At 53.6% G+C, this 16,715-nt stretch overlaps 1 protein-coding gene across 2 annotated transcripts; it reads left to right on the top strand.

The window, feature by feature from the left end:
- The first annotated feature begins 396 nt into the window (after nucleotides 1-396).
- On the top strand, nucleotides 397-16,696 carry ush1g (Usher syndrome 1G (autosomal recessive)). Of its 2 annotated transcripts, XM_004918475.4 has the most exons (4): nucleotides 397-641; nucleotides 10,288-10,671; nucleotides 10,768-11,613; nucleotides 13,230-16,696. In XM_004918475.4, exons 1-4 carry the CDS (start codon nucleotides 478-480, stop codon nucleotides 13,231-13,233), a joined length of 1,398 nt encoding a protein of 465 aa, XP_004918532.1. In that variant the 5' UTR covers nucleotides 397-477; the 3' UTR covers nucleotides 13,234-16,696. The 2 variants fall into 2 exon arrangements, with proteins under 2 accessions (XP_004918532.1, XP_012808319.1); XM_012952865.3 differs by lacking the exon at nucleotides 13,230-16,696 and having other exon boundaries at nucleotides 10,768-11,617.
- Nucleotides 16,697-16,715: the final 19 nt, after the last annotated feature.

Below are 16,715 nucleotides of genomic sequence, written 5' to 3'. Positions count from 1 at the left end.
AGTTGCACTTCCCGCACTACAGCAGGGCATGGGAGGAGCCAGGGGGGAGAGGGAGGGGTATAAGTGTAAGGGGCAGAGGCTGGGCACAGATATGGGGGGGAATCTGCTGGAGGGAACAGCAAGGCTGTATAAAGGGGCCTTGTCAGGGTTACCTCACAGTGTAGGGGGTGTGGGTGGGACCTAGAATATAAGGCAGCTGGGCGGGGCTAATAGAGGAGACAGGTGACTGTGGGCTGGGCCATCTCCAGGATGGGGTCTCTGGGGCTGTGGGAGGGACCATTCGGAAAGCTGAGGGGTGAGTGGGCGGGGTCAGTGGGGGCTAGCGGTGTGTGGGCGGGGTCAGGGCTAGCGGTGAGTAAGCGGCCAGTGGATGCGGAGGGAAGAGCAGGGAAGAGCAGGGAAGGAGCTGAGGGACGGGCTAGGGGACAGGGCTAGGGGACAGGGCTAGGGGACGGGCTGCTCCCCGGGACATGCAGGATGGACGGGCGCTATCACCGGGCCGCCAGGGACGGCTTCCTGGACCTGCTGAAAGAGGCCACCCGGAGAGACCTGAACTCGCCAGACGAGGATGGAATGACCCCGACTCTATGGGCGGCGTATCATGGGCACCTGGGGGCGCTGCGGGTCATTGTCAGCCGGGGGTGAGAGCCTTCATATGTCCCTGTGTCACTGTGTGTGTGTGTCACTGTACTTGTACCCCTATACCTGTCTGTTCATGTCCCTATCCCTGTCCCTGTGTGTCCCCCTGTCCCTGTGTGTCCCCCTGTCCCTGTGTGTCCCCCTGTCCCTGTGTGTCCCCCTGTACCTGTGTGTCCCCCTGTACCTGTGTGTCCCCCTGTCCCTGTGTGTCCCCCTGTCCCTGTGTGTCCCCCTGTCCCTGTGTGTCCCCCTGTCCCTGTGTGTGTCCCCCTGTCCCTGTGTGTGTCCCCCTGTCCCTGTGTGTCCCCCTGTCCCTGTGTGTGTCCCCCTGTCCCTGTGTGTCCCCCTGTCCCTGTGTGTCCCCCTGTACCTGTGTGTGTCCCCCTGTCCCTGTGTGTCCCCCTGTCCCTGTGTGTCCCCCTGTCCCTGTGTGTCCCCCTGTCCCTGTGTGTCCCCCTGTACCTGTGTGTGTCCCCCTGTCCCTGTGTGTCCCCCTGTCCCTGTGTGTGTCCCCCTGTCCCTGTGTGTGTCCCCCTGTCCCTGTGTGTCCCCCTGTCCCTGTGTGTCCCCCTGTCCCTGTGTGTCCCCCTGTCCCTGTGTGTCCCCCTGTCCCTGTGTGTCCCCCTGTCCCTGTGTGTGTCCCCCTGTCCCTGTGTGTCCCCCTGTCCCTGTGTGTCCCCCTGTCCCTGTGTGTCCCCCTGTCCCTGTGTGTCCCCCTGTCCCTGTGTGTCCCCCTGTGTGTCCCCCTGTCCCTGTGTGTCCCCCTGTCCCTGTGTGTGTCCCCCTGTCCCTGTGTGTCCCCCTGTACCTGTGTGTCCCCCTGTCCCTGTGTGTCCCCCTGTACCTGTGTGTCCCCCTGTCCCTGTGTGTGTCCCCCTGTCCCTGTGTGTCCCCCTGTCCCTGTGTGTCCCCCTGTCCCTGTGTGTCCCCCTGTCCCTGTGTGTGTCCCCTGTCCCTGTGTGTGTCCCCCTGTCCCTGTGTGTGTCCCCCTGTCCCTGTGTGTCCCCCTGTCCCTGTGTGTGTCCCCCTGTCCCTGTGTGTACCCCTGTACCTGTGTGTCCCCCTGTCCCTGTGTGTCCCCCTGTCCCTGTGTGTCCCCCTGTCCCTGTGTGTCCCCCTGTCCCTGTGTGTCCCCTGTACCTGTGTGTCCCCCTGTCCCTGTGTGTCCCCCTGTACCTGTGTGTCCCCCTGTCCCTGTGTGTCCCCCTGTACCTGTGTGTCCCTGTCCCTGTGTGTCCCCCCTGTACCTGTGTGTCCCTGTCCCTGTGTGTCCCCCTGTCCCTGTGTGTCCCCCTGTCCCTGTGTGTCCCCCTGTCCCTGTGTGTCCCCCTGTCCCTGTGTGTCCCCTGTCCCTGTGTGTCCCCCTGTCCCTGTGTGTCCCCCTGTCCCTGTGTGTGTCCCCCTGTCCCTGTGTGTCCCCCTGTACCTGTGTGTCCCCCTGTCCCTGTGTGTCCCCCTGTCCCTGTGTGTCCCCCTGTCCCTGTGTGTCCCCCTGTCCCTGTGTGTGTCCCCCTGTCCCTGTGTGTGTCCCCCTGTCCCTGTGTGTGTCCCCCTGTCCCTGTGTGTCCCCCTGTCCCTGTGTGTCCCCCTGTCCCTGTGTGTCCCCCTGTCCCTGTGTGTCCCCCTGTACCTGTGTGTCCCCCTGTCCCTGTGTGTCCCCCTGTCCCTGTGTGTGTCCCCCTGTCCCTGTGTGTCCCCCTGTACCTGTGTGTCCCCCTGTCCCTGTGTGTCCCCCTGTCCCTGTGTGTCCCCCTGTCCCTGTGTGTCCCCCTGTCCCTGTGTGTCCCCCTGTCCCTGTGTGTCCCCCTGTCCCTGTGTGTCCCCCTGTCCCTGTGTGTGTCCCCCTGTCCCTGTGTGTCCCCCTGTCCCTGTGTGTCCCCTGTCCCTGTGTGTCCCCCCTGTCCCTGTGTGTCCCCCTGTACCTGTGTGTCCCCCTGTCCCTGTGTGTCCCCCTGTCCCTGTGTGTCCCCCTGTCCCTGTGTGTCCCCCTGTCCCTGTGTGTCCCCTGTCCCTGTGTGTGTCCCCCTGTCCCTGTGTGTCCCCCTGTACCTGTGTGTCCCCTGTCCCTGTGTGTCCCCCTGTACCTGTGTGTCCCCCTGTCCCTGTGTGTGTCCCCCTGTCCCTGTGTGTGTCCCCCTGTCCCTGTGTGTCCCCCTGTCCCTGTGTGTCCCCCTGTCCCTGTGTGTCCCCCTGTCCCTGTGTGTGTCCCCCTGTCCCTGTGTGTGTCCCCCTGTCCCTGTGTGTGTCCCCCTGTCCCTGTGTGTGTCCCCCTGTCCCTGTGTGTCCCCCTGTCCCTGTGTGTGTCCCCCTGTCCCTGTGTGTACCCCTGTACCTGTGTGTCCCCCTGTCCCTGTGTGTCCCCCTGTCCCTGTGTGTCCCCCTGTCCCTGTGTGTCCCCTGTACCTGTGTGTCCCCCTGTCCCTGTGTGTCCCCCTGTACCTGTGTGTCCCCCTGTCCCTGTGTGTCCCCCTGTCCCTGTGTGTCCCCCTGTACCTGTGTGTCCCTGTCCCTGTGTGTCCCCCTGTACCTGTGTGTCCCTGTCCCTGTGTGTCCCCCTGTCCCTGTGTGTCCCCCTGTCCCTGTGTGTCCCCCTGTCCCTGTGTGTCCCCCTGTCCCTGTGTGTCCCCCTGTCCCTGTGTGTCCCCCTGTCCCTGTGTGTCCCCTGTCCCTGTGTGTCCCCCTGTCCCTGTGTGTGTCCCCTGTACCTGTGTGTCCCCCTGTCCCTGTGTGTCCCCCTGTCCCTGTGTGTCCCCCTGTACCTGTGTGTCCCTGTCCCTGTGTGTCCCCCTGTACCTGTGTGTCCCTGTCCCTGTGTGTCCCCCTGTCCCTGTGTGTCCCCCTGTCCCTGTGTGTCCCCCTGTCCCTGTGTGTCCCCCTGTCCCTGTGTGTCCCCCTGTCCCTGTGTGTCCCCCTGTCCCTGTGTGTCCCCCTGTACCTGTGTGTCCCCCTGTCCCTGTGTGTGTCCCCCTGTACCTGTGTGTGTCCCTGTCCCTGTGTGTCCCCCTGTCCCTGTGTGTCCCCCTGTACCTGTGTGTCCCTGTCCCTGTGTGTCCCCCTGTACCTGTGTGTCCCTGTCCCTGTGTGTCCCCCTGTCCCTGTGTGTCCCCCTGTCCCTGTGTGTCCCCCTGTCCCTGTGTGTCCCCCTGTCCCTGTGTGTCCCCCTGTACCTGTGTGTCCCCCTGTCTCTGTGTGTCCCCCTGTCCCTGTGTGTCCCCCTGTGGGAGGATATGGACTCTCACTAGACATTATACCTGTTTAGCTCCCTGCTTATTAACTCACCGATCGTCTTGGGACTTTGTGGTCCCTCCCACTATTTGAGAGGGGGGTCTCTGGGCCCTGGCACTCTGGGTGAGAGGGGGGTCTCTGGGCCCTGGCACTCTGGGTGAGAGGGGGGTCTCTGGGCCCTGACACTCTGGGTGAGAGGGGGGTCTCTGGGCCCTGGCACTCTGGGTGAGAGGGGGGTCTCTGGGCCCTGACACTCTGGGTGAGAGGGGGGTCTCTGGGCCCTGGCACTCTGGGTGAGAGGGGGGTCTCTGGGCCCTGGCACTCTGGTTGAGAGGGGGGTCTCTGGGCCCTGGCACTCTGGGTGAGAGGGGGGTCTCTGGGCCCTGGCACTCTGGGTGAGAGGGGGGTCTCTGGGCCCTGGCACTCTGGGTGAGAGGGGGGTCTCTGGGCCCTGGCACTCTGGGTGAGAGGGGGGTCTCTGGGCCCTGGCACTCTGGGTGAGAGGGGGGTCTCTGGGCCCTGGCACTCTGGGTGAGAGGGGGGTCTCTGGGCCCTGGCACTCTGGGTGAGAGGGGGGTCTCTGGGCCCTGACACTCTGGGTGAGAGGGGGGTCTCTGTGCTTCAGTCACTGTGTATGTGGGAATAGGAACGTGTAGGGAGAGGCCATTGATCAGTGGGACGTTGGGCGGATGGATCCGTATTGATCCCTACACAGCCCCAGCGCGGATTACAGATCCCTACACAGCCCCAGCGCGGATTACAGATCCCTACACAGCCCCAGCGCGGATTACAGATCCCTACACAGCCCCAGCGCGGATTACAGATCCCTACACAGCCCCAGCGCGGATTACAGATCCCTACACAGCCCCAGCGCGGATTACAGATCCCTACACAGCCCCAGCGCGGATTACAGATCCCTACACAGCCCCAGCGCGGATTACAGATCCCTACACAGCCCCAGCGCGGATTACAGATCCCTACACAGCCCCAGCGCGGATTACAGATCCCTACACAGCCCCAGCGCGGATTACAGATCCCTACACAGCCCCAGCGCGGATTACAGATCCCTACACAGCCCCAGCGCGGATTACAGATCCCTACACAGCCCCAGCTGGATATCGATGGGCAGTGATTTACATTTATTGCCTGACACAGGCCGCTGTTTCCCACTATCCATATAGATTATACAGATCTGTATGGCCGGGGTTCCGTGGGCAGACTGCGGCACGTGGCACTAAGGTGGCAGCGTTACCATAAGTACCACAGGGCATCTCCCAGGGAAAAGATTGGGAACTGCACCCTAAAGCCGCCATAGTCACGGCACACTCAGTCTTGGTTATTAATGTGGCGCAGGGTGAAACACACAATGTATTTTACCCACAATGCAGCTTTTCCCCCCCAAAATATCCAGTGTACTAGCCGCTGTGTGCTGAGTCTGTGGCCTCGGCTCCTCCAGTTGTAAAGCTCCAGCATTGCCCCCTATGGGACGTTTGCCTCCTTGATTTACACACTCGCCCCCCTCTTATGATGTCACAGAGGGGCAGATATGGCTGTGTGAGTGATGGCAGCAGGGCGGGCAGGTTGGGAGAAGGCTTAGGGCCAGACCAGGGGGCAATTTGAGCTTCATGCACTAGCTCTGGATTGGTGGAAGGGCAACATGCCTGAATACTGTGTATAATATATATATAGTCAGCCATTTGTGTATCCAAGGGGAAAATCTGTGGACATTGGCTGTGCAAGTCCTGATGAAGTTGGCTGGGTTATTATTTCCTCAGCAGATAAATATATATATTATAAGCGGATATTGGGTGCCCAGACTACAGGGCTGAAAGGGGAGTCCCATTGGCAAAGAACTGTTGTGTTTGTGCTGCTGTTATTACATGCAACTCTTTACCCAGGCCCAGGCTGGCAATCTGTGGGTTCAGGCAAATGCCAGAGGGGCTGCTGTAAGGTGCCATAGTCACTATTTATTGGGCTGGGGGGGCTGTTTGGGCCTCTGGGTACTGGGAATGCCAGGACCCAGGCCCAGACTGGCAATCTGTGGGTTCAGGCAAATGCCAGAGGGGCTGCTGTAAGGTGCCATAGTCACTATTTATTGGGCTGGGGGGGCTGTTTGGGCCTCTGGGTACTTGGAATGCCAGGACCCAGGCCCAGACTGGCAATCTGTGGGTTCAGGCAAATGCCAGAGGGGCTGCTGTAAGGTGCCATAGACACTCACTATTTATTGGGCTGGGGGGGGCTGTTTGTGCCTCTGGGTACTTGGAATGCCAGGGCCCAGGCCCAGACTGGCAATCTGTGGGTTCAGGCAAATGCCAGAGGGGCTGCTGTAAGGTGCCATAGACACTCACTATTTATTGGGCTGGGGGGGGCTGTTTGGGCCTCTGGGTACTTGGAATGCCAGGACCCAGGCCCAGACTGGCAATCTGTGGGTTCAGGCAAATGCCAGAGGGGCTGCTGTAAGGTGCCATAGACAGTCACTATTTATTGGGCTGGGGGGCTGTTTGGGCCTCTGGGTACTTGGAATGCCAGGGTTTATTTTGACTCTCAGTCCAGACCTGCCCCCCCCCCCCCAGAAGTGTAATATATATATATTGTGTGCCCATGTGATGTGCAGCCGCCCCACGCAGAGCCCTGTACCTGCCTCTATCCCAAGATTCCCATGAAGCATTGGGCACTGAGCCTTGGGCCAGTTTTCTGCTTCAGTACAATCGTGGCACATACCCAGGGCCAGTGTGACTCCCAGGGGGGGTTATATAGTGTCTCAGTATAAAGGCAATCTGCCATGTTATATAAGAGTCTCCCTGGTTTATTTTCCCTTTAATATTAATATTATTAATTCATACTTTCTGCAGGATTTATATAGAGCAGGATTGGCCAACGTGGCTTTGTGGGCTCCCAATCATGGCACCCAATCTGCTTGTCACTAGCACCCTTCCAGTAGGATACAGCGCATCCCATAATGTGCCTAGAATAGTGACACCAGGGGGTGATGTAACGGTACATTTTGTACTGATGGGGGTTGGTCTCCACAACAGAGCACCAATGCATTACTAGATCCCCCTCCCACATACAGTAAGGATCTGTCACCTTTGAGACTGCTGCCTAAGGTGACAGTTGGAACCCGCAGATGTTTTTCAAAAAAAAAACTGCAGGGAGTGCTGGGTATTGTAGTTTCACTACACCTAGAGGGCTGCAAGGGGTTCCTCCGTGCTGCATGTGTGAGTGTATGTGAGATCCGTGGCACACGCGTGTAACTGACTCACGCTGCCCCCTCACCCGAGCTCAGTTACACTCCTGCGTCTCACTAACCCAACAGCATTAATCATTCATGTGCCTGAAAGAGTTATCTCCTGGGCTGGGGGGGGGCCTCGTACTCAGCCCCCCCATAACCCTGCGCCCACAGCTCTGCCATATTGTTATATATATACTGCCCCCCCCGCTTCTGTTATATATACTGCCCCCCCCGCTTCTGTTATATATACTGCCCCCCCCCGCTTCTGTTATATATACTGCCCCCCCGCTTGTTATATACTGCCCCCCCCACTTCTGTTATATATACTGCCCCCCCTGCTTCTGTTATATACTGCCCCCCGCTTCTGTTATATATACTGCCCCCCCGCTTCTGTTATATATACTGCCCCCCCCGCTTCTGTTATATATACTGCCCCCCCGCTTCTGTTATATATACTGCCCCCCGCTTCTGTTATATATACTGCCCCCCCCGCTTCTGTTATATATACTGCCCCCACTGCTTCTGTTATATACTGCCCCTACCTGATCTCCCCCCCCCCCCCCCCATTGTAAGCAGCAGTCCTGCCCTGCTTTATGGCTGAGTTTCTAGCTATCTGTATAACAGAGCATTCTGTCACAGTGGCACAGATCCTATCTGATCCCCCCCATTGTAAGCAGCAGTCCTGCCCTGCTTTATGGCTGAGATTCTAGCTATCTGTATAACAGAGCATTCTGTCACAGTGGCACAGATCCTATCTGATCCCCCCCATTGTAAGCAGCAGTCCTGCCCTGCTTTATGGCTGAGATTCTAGCTATCTGTATAACAGAGCATTCTGTCACAGTGGCACAGATCCTATCTGATCCCCCCCATTGTAAGCAGCAGTCCTGCCCTGCTTTATGGCTGAGATTCTAGCTATCTGTATAACAGAGCATTCTGTCACAGTGGCACAGATCCTATCTGATCCCCCCATTGTAAGCAGCAGTCCTGCCCTGCTTTATGGCTGAAATTCCATCTTTATAACAAATGTATTTCTTTCATTGTCCCCTATTTGTGTTTCCCAGGCCTTATCCCCTAACCCACCCACTTTGGTTTCTATAAGTCACTCACACAGCTGCTTTCTGGTCGGTATATTGTAATAATCGGGTAAAGCAGCAGGAATCTGGCACGCAGCCATTGTGGTATCACTGGATCCTAATACAGCCCAGATCCATTTTGGCTTTTCTGTCCCATATACGTGCCCCCATTAGTGCTCTGCGCATAGGAACGCGTGCCTGCAGCTCTGATTGGTTACCCAGGTTTCCATGCTGCTCTTACGCTGTATGAATGAATAATGGAACTTTGCCCCGAGTCTCAATGGTTTAAAGTAAGAAAACGGCGATTTTGCTGCCTATGAATAAAAATAATTCTCGCGCTTGTAGGTAAATTCCATCTCGTCATAATGTATTTGCATCTCCCCTGCAACCTTATGTATTTGCTTAATGCCTCCCACGCCGCCCAGACTCGCCAATCTACCTGTTTCCCCCCTAAAATACGTGCCCTTGTTGTTCTCAGTTCCCTCATTATTTTCATAACCGTGAAGCGTAACCGGCCCGGCCGAGCCTGCCAGCGCATGGGCTGTTTCATTAGCGCAGCCTGCTGGGTAATTCTCTGCTGTAAGGGCTGCCAATTAATAAGCCCGCTCAAGCGTCGTTAATGTGCATTTAATGAAACACTTCCAGGGAAATGGGGGATAGAATAACAGGACGGTGTCGGCATTGTGATCCTGCCGAACCCATCAAGCGCCGGGACCTGAACTCATTAGGATACAATGGTCTCGCTGATATGTAGAATGCGTTCCCTGGCACTCGGCGTCCCCTTGGCTTCTCTTCAGGTGCCCGTGCCACTCGTGCCAAGCCATTTGCTTTCCTAACGGGGGTCAGAGCTAGCGATTCTAGATTGAGGGGGGCTAACATATTGGGAATAGGGCTTTCCTTGTCCCTCAACAGCAGCCATGGATCCAGACTTCACTTGTTACATAGTTACATAGGGTTGAAAAAAGACCAGTGTCCATCAAGTTCAACCCATCCAAGTAAACCCAGCACACCTAACCCACACCTACCAATCTATACACTCACATACATAAACTATATATACAAACATTAATACTAACTGTAGGTATTAGTATCACAATAGCCTTGGATATTCTGATTGATCAAGAACTCACCCAGACCCCTCTTATAGGCACTAACAGAATCTGCCATTACCCCATCACTAGGAAGGGCATTCCCCAACCTCACTGCCCTCACCGTGAGGAACCCCCAACGCTGCTTCAAATGGAAGCTCCTTTCCTCTAATCTAAAGGGGGGGCCTCTGGTGCGCTGATTGTTGTTATGGGAAAAAAGAACCCCCCCCATCTGCCTATAATCCCCTCTAATGTACTTGTACAGAGTAATCATGTCCCCTCGCAAGCGCCTCTTTTCCAGAGAAAACAACCTCAACCTCGACAGTCTCTCTTTTGACATCATTATTTTCCATTGATACAAAAGACATTCTGAACCTGTGGGTCTCCATGATATTTTGGGTTTGGCTTAAAGATCTCCTACAATACAGTCACAGTCGGACTCCCTCCCCCCCCCCCGGGGCCCTGCAGGTGCCCCCGCCGGCCACGTCCCCTAACCCACCCCTGCAGGGTCCCCCCCATAACCCACCCCCGCAGGTGGGCAGAGGGAGTGCCGGCAAGGGTTGGGTCTGGACAGCCGGAGCCCACCGGGGTTTTTTCCCGGGGGCCCAGTCCGACCCTGAATACAGTATGGTTCTCCTACAGTAGAAATGAGTATCTCTGCTTGGTGCATAGCTGCTTCTCAACCTGATTTTAAACCAGAATGTTTTGGCCTTTGTGCTGATTCTCCCAACATAATTTGAGTCCCCAGTAGAAAGGTCTGTCGAGTCCAAGTGCTTAACGTGGCCCCCAGTATTAATGGAATAGTTGTTACAAACGGACCCTCTCCTTTCAAGCAATATTGCCGCTGGGATATCCCTTTGGTTGCACAGTGAGTCTTCTGCTCCATACAGATATCAGTGAGCTCCGCCCTACTTTCATCACCACTGCCCTCCTCTGATTGGTGTATATATAGGATAATGCCAAGGTCACCTGACCCACTTAGCATCCCTCTGTAAACCATGCTCTAATACATCTAAATCTTGTTTTTCAGGGGTGATCCAGATAAATGTGACATTTGGGGAAATACCCCCCTGCACGTGGCCGCTGCCAATGGGCATCTGAACTGCCTTTCCTTCCTGGTGTCCTTTGGAGCCAACATCTGGTGTTTGGACAATGACTACCACACCCCGCTGGACATGGCAGCTTCCAAGGGCCACATGGAGTGCGTTCGCTATTTGGACTCTATCGCGGCCAAGCAAACCGGCCTCAACCCCAAACTGGTGAGTAAGTTAAAGGAACGGGCCTTCCGCGAGGCGGAGAAGAGGATCCGCGATTGCGCTAAGCTGCAGCGCAAACACCACGAACGCATGGAGCGGAGATATCGAAGGGACATGTCTGACCGTTCCGACACCATGAGCTTCTCCAGCTACTCAAGGTAATGAGAGTTCCCTCCTTGTCCAACAACTCTGTATTTATAGCCAGAACGTCTGTAAAAGCATCATGGCTTCTCTTCTTCTTCTCTTTCGAGCAGCTCGGTGAGCCAGCGTTACCCCAGTGCCACAATGTTTCCCACCATGCCATATTCCCATGCTGCAGGCACCACCAAAGGCAAGACCAAGATACAGAAGAAACTGGAGAAGAGGAAACAGACAGATGGAATGTTCAAGATCTACGAAGATGGCAGGAAGAGCGTACGGTCGCTCTCGGGGCTGCAGCTCGGTAATGATGTCATGTTTGTCAAGCAGGGTACCTATGCCAGCCCCCGGGAGCGAGGGCGCCAACACCTCCGGGACATGTTCTTGCCAGAGGAAGACTCCCTCTCCCGAGCCATCAGTGATCCTGGACTTCATGGGGGGGATTCTGCTCATTCGGAGGTCAGTACAGACTCTGGCCACGATTCTCTGTTTACCCGACCGGGTCTCGGCACCATGGTGTTCAGAAGGAACTATTTGAGCAGCGGCTTGTTTGGGATGGGGAGAGACGAGGGCAATGGACTTCAGCCTGGGCTGGGCGAGGAAGTGAAGTTGCGCAGTCGGTTAAAGCGATCCCCCAGCTTGGATGACAGTATTGGCAGTGCGGGGAGTCTAGCGGTGAGAAATGAACAGGAGCTGCCCTGGGAGGAGGAAGACTTAAGGCTGGATGATGATGAAGAACCAGACACCAGCCCGTTGGAGTCTTTCCTGGCCTCCCTTCAGATGGGCGACCTGGTTACTGTATTACAGGATGAGAAGATTGATCTGGCGGCCCTTACTCTGTGCTCTGACCATGACCTCAAGAGCATCGGCATCCCTCTGGGGCCCCGCAAGAAGATCCTGGATGGCATCCAGAGAAGGAGGCAGGCAATCGATAGGCCCTCTACCATGGGAGACACTGAGCTGTGAGTCATTTATACACTTGTATCACAGCGACTGTACATAAGGCTTCCATTGAATATATTGTCTACTTACTTGTATGGAAACATATTAGATTTTCTGTCTTTCTACCTTAAACTGCTAAACTGTGCTCAGTACTGAGACATACCAAGCTTGGCAGTGTTAATATCATCACTGTACAGGCTATGAGCAAACTTAGGGGGCTGTTCCTGCTGAATTGTGCTTAGTACAGGGGGAAAACTATGCTGCCATAGTTTTATGGTATCTCTCTGTACAGGCTATGAGCAAACTTAGGGGGCTGTTCCTGCTGAATTGTGCTTAGTACAGGGGAATCCCTATGTGCCATAGTTTTATAGTATCTCTCTGTACAGGCTATGAGCAAACTTAGGGGGCTGTTCCTGCTGAATTGTGCTTAGTACAGGGGAATCCCTATGCTGCCATAGTTTTATAGTATCTCTCTGTACAGGCTATGAGCAAACTTAGGGGGCTGTTCCTGCTGAATTGTGCTTAGTACAGGGGAATCCCTATGTGCCATAGTTTTATGGTATCTCTCTGTACAGGCTATGAGCAAACTTAGGGGGCTGTTCCTGCTGAATTGTGCTTAGTACAGGGGAATCCCTATGTGCCATAGTTTTATGGTATCTCTCTGTACAGGCTATGAGCAAACTTAGGGGGCTGTTCCTGCTGAATTGTGCTTAGTACAGGGGAATCCCTATGCTGCCATAGGTTTATGGTATCTCTCTGTACAGGCTATGAGCAAACTTAGGGGGCTGTTCCTGCTGAATTGTGCTTAGTACAGGGGAATCCCTATGTGCCATAGTTTTATGGTATCTCTCTGTACAGGCTATGAGCAAACTTAGGGGGCTGTTCCTGCTTAAGATGTTATTGTATGTGGTTGTGCCTTAAGGTCCCCATACACAGGCCGATTGTAGCTGCCGATATTGGTCCCTTAGACTGATTCGGCAGCTTATTGGCCTGTGTAGGGGTACAAATGACGGGCCTGCCCAACCAATATCTGTCCTGAAATCGGCCAATTATTGATCGGGCAGGTTTAAAAATTTAGTTGGATCGGGGACCGCATCGGCTCGTTTATGGGGTTCTGGAACCGACTGCGCCTATACCCATCTTTATAATTCGAATTAGTCTGAAATAGCCCGATATCGCCCACCCCCGTAGGTGGGGATATCGGGAGAAGATCTGCTCACTTGGCGACATCCCCAATCAAGCGGATCTTAACGTGTACGGGCACCTTTAGTCCCTCTCTCATTAAGGGATAATTGTTCCACCTTGAGATCAACAGAAGCTCATATAAAGCTGGCCGTACACATTAAGGCTGCTTGTTTGGCCCATGGGCCAATGATTGGATTACAATTAGTGCCTATAAAGCCTGTTGGGAGAGGACTGTATCAGTGTGCCAATGTGGCCCCTTATAAATGCGATTTTCATGCCTGTTCGATAGATATCTGGCCAGTTTTTGGGGGGGGGACCCGACCTGGGCAAAAAGGCTGCCAATACCTCCTGGCACATTTCTATCTCTCCTGCCCAGTTGGTTGGGAATTGACCATGTGATGCCTCTCACAGGGGGAATATTCTAACCTCTTCTTTTCTTTTCTTCCAACAGATAACAGAGTGCAGAGAGCAGGACCCGCTCACAGTGCCAGGCACCCTAATGGCCACTCATCGGGTGAATGCTGTGCTCCTTCCATGCCATTGTCAGTGCCACTTTAGGGGATGTTTCCCCAAACCTCACTGTTTTGTTTCTGCTGCCAAGACTACCGAAACCTTCCTGCCTGCAGGGCACAGGGGGAATGTAGCCCTCCCTGGGAACGGGCTGAGTGGCAGGTACTGGCCCCGGGACACACGGTTTGGCCACAAGTTCCTTCTGGACTCCCCTGAGAGCTGGCAGTGCAGGTTATAGCATCAGAAGCTCACATGTGCCATTAGCCTTTAGTAGGGAGGCATTCTGTCACAGGTAACATAGAAATAATACTGGGGTGCTGGGTGCAAAGGCTCTTTCTACTTTGTATTAAAAGTGACCCTAAGGCTCAGTAAAGGTGTGAGATCTGTTATCCAGAATCCTGTTGTCCCATGAAGCAATACACTTATAGCTCACTTTCTGTTTAAGGGGAAAGCTATGGCAGCTCCCGCCATCCCTGTAGCAAAGAGCAGGAAGGTTTGGGGCACACAATAAGCTACAGACTCTTGTTTACTGGCTTTTTAAGGTAATAATGTTCAGTCTGGTATTACAGTTTAACGATATCCCGCCGCTTTCTGTGCTTCTAAGCAGCTGCATAGGGGCCCGTGTCCCCCCCCCCCCGTACCATAAATGATACACAAGGGACCTGCATGAAGGGGGAATTCCTCAGTCCTATGGCACCTTATGATGTAACTCCATTGCTCGTGTTGGTGTCGGCCGTTCTTGGTGTGTGTCTGCCATCTTGTGGCTGCCGGTCTCCTTTACACACTGCAGCATAGCAACGGGATAACTCGCTGGGCTGGTTTCCAGTCGGGTATCCGCTTTATTACAGGAATCTGCAACTCTCTCCCAGTATTGACAGAGGAAGCTGAACATTGTGGTGTAAAAATATGGGATTGCAAATGGCGACATGAGTCTCCACATCCCACCGACTGCTGGATGTGAGCTTTCCCCACCCATCTGTTGCACTGTATATATATCATTTTGTTACCTGTGCGCATATTGTGTATGTGTAAGTCTGTGTGGCTGCTTATAATGATTCATTTGCTTGTTCCTTGCATGTCAGGAAGCTTGGATTTCACTTCCCACCCTGTACACATAATGTACATGCACAATCCAGGATTGGGGGTTCAGCCTGCAAACCCAGTGTATGTTCCGGGGTCTGACTGCTCTGCACCTAGCACTGGTGGGTTACCCTCTGCCCCATAGGAGGGTAAGCACAGACAGCCTTGGTACAGGACATATTGGGAATAGGGGAGCATGAATGGGCATAAACCGAATTCTTGGATATGGAAAGAGGACCATGTCTTGGCCGGGTTGGGGGGCCGGAGGGGGGAGATGGCAGAAAAGGGTATGTGTTATATGTAGGCCATTGGGCAGGAACGTGTATTGGACAAGATAGGGATTAAGCAAGTGAGATGGAAGTGGTGGACTTTAGACTTGGAAGGTTGAGATTGGAGGGGGGATCTAAAGGGGACATGGCAAGTTCTTTTCATTATAGGGGGGGCAGAAAGTTTAAGAGAGGTCTGTGGTCATACATTTATTTTAAGTGAATTGGCTTTAGGGTAATAAAGTGGTTTGGGGAGAAGGTCCAAGACCAGTGATGCTCACCCAGTGGCTCAGGGGCAACACGTTACTCACCAACCACTTGGATGTTGCTCCCAATGGCCTTAAAGTATGTGGCTCTGGAAACTCCAATCAGAACCTCCTGCAGGCCAGCAGTCCCCATGGAGCTACCCAATAGCCAATCACAGCCCTTATTTAGCACCCCCAAAGAACTTTTTTCATGCTTTTGTTGCTCCCCAACACTTTTTACATCTGAGTGTGGTTCACGAGTAAAAAAGTTTGGGGATCTCTGTTCTAGATAAACCTGCTCAGCTTGACAGTAAGTTGGGTTGAGAACATATTTGCTGCCCTAGATATTCTTTGTTACTCCAATAATTTGCTATACCTGTAACCTTGAGTTTGGGGGGGGGGGGGCTGATCAAATGCTGGACCTCCAAGTGGGGCTTAAAATAGAAAGGTTTGGCCAGAGTCTAAGCCAATCATCTTTGGAGGTGTTTCATCTGACACAAAGCTTCAGAGCAGTGCTGGCTTGGGAATCGGAGAACGTACTCACCATGACTAGCACTAAGGGTTTTTTCATCGACAGACGGGCATTCTCTCTGGAGTTGAGACAGTATTCTCAGGTCTCTCCAGTTTGAAGCACACTCCCTTTCAGGAATCTGAAGGCTCTCTCTTTAAAATCCTGTATAGGCCAAACAACACAAAAAACATGAAAAGTTTCATAAACTTCTGGTATGAACCTGATGCCAGTGAGGGCCCATATGTCTATGTTGCCCCAGAGCTCCATGCAGAATTTCCTTCTTGATTCCTGATGGTGACACCCATAGGCCAAGCAGTGTTTGCACCTCACTGATCCACACCACCAGCCCTGACAGTAGGGAGCAGCCATGCCAAGACCCAGATGGTTTGGAGCTGCCAGGACATCTTCTTAGGTATCCACTGTCACGGTCTGCTTCACTTATGCCTCTAGGTCATCAAACCCTATGGAGCTGACTGTTGAAAAGCTTGTAGAGGGGGTCTCCAGTACATTTAATAGACCTGTAGGCATCGGGTCAAGTCGGTATTATCCACATGAAGACCTGTAGGACACGTATTTCATGATTAAGCCTATGATTAAGTGCTTAATAGCACAAAATGCGTCAGGCTTTTTATGGACATGTATTTTGTAATAAAGATATATTGATTTTATCATACCCTGTTAATGTTGGATTAAGTATGTGCCTGCCTATCTTTGCATTCACTGCTCCTTTGGTTGTAGGTTTGGGCCTGTGGCACCCAGACCCAACCTTTCTACCGGTGAGTTACTGTTTCCACTGCCCTCTAGTTCATCAATTCTAAACCCTATGTTGAGTTGAATCAACTTGCAGAGCGGGTCTCCAGTACATTTAATATACCTGTAGGCATCGGGTCAAGTTGATATTGTGCAATTGAAGACCAGAAGAACACGTATTTCATGGCCTTTGAGTTCTTTTTTATGGTTCTCGGCATACCCAAGGGTTTAATAGACTTCAGTCACATGACTATAATTCAACCCATGTTGGCTATTCAACCCACTCTATGGGAAAGGTTGGGCAGTCCTGTGTATGGAGGCGCATCACATGCACCCCGTGTGTATAGGAATGGTGGTCTGTGTACCTCTGTCAGCCATCTCCATGTGTCTATAGAAGCAAGGTTCCTATTTACCCATAAATCTTGACTCTGCATAATGTATAAATAAACACAAGTGGAGAGCTTTCATCACTGTTCAACCATATTATACGCAGGATGAGGCATCATACAATTTATACTGTTACAACAAGGAAGTTGAATAAATTATTTTGAATCATTATTGTCTCTGTGAATCCA

This window comes from Xenopus tropicalis, chromosome 10, assembly GCF_000004195.4.
Source record: "Xenopus tropicalis strain Nigerian chromosome 10, UCB_Xtro_10.0, whole genome shotgun sequence".
Taxonomy (NCBI): domain Eukaryota; kingdom Metazoa; phylum Chordata; class Amphibia; order Anura; family Pipidae; genus Xenopus; species Xenopus tropicalis.
Note: the sequence above shows the minus strand (reverse complement) of the source record. Positions and strands in the feature narration are given on the sequence as shown.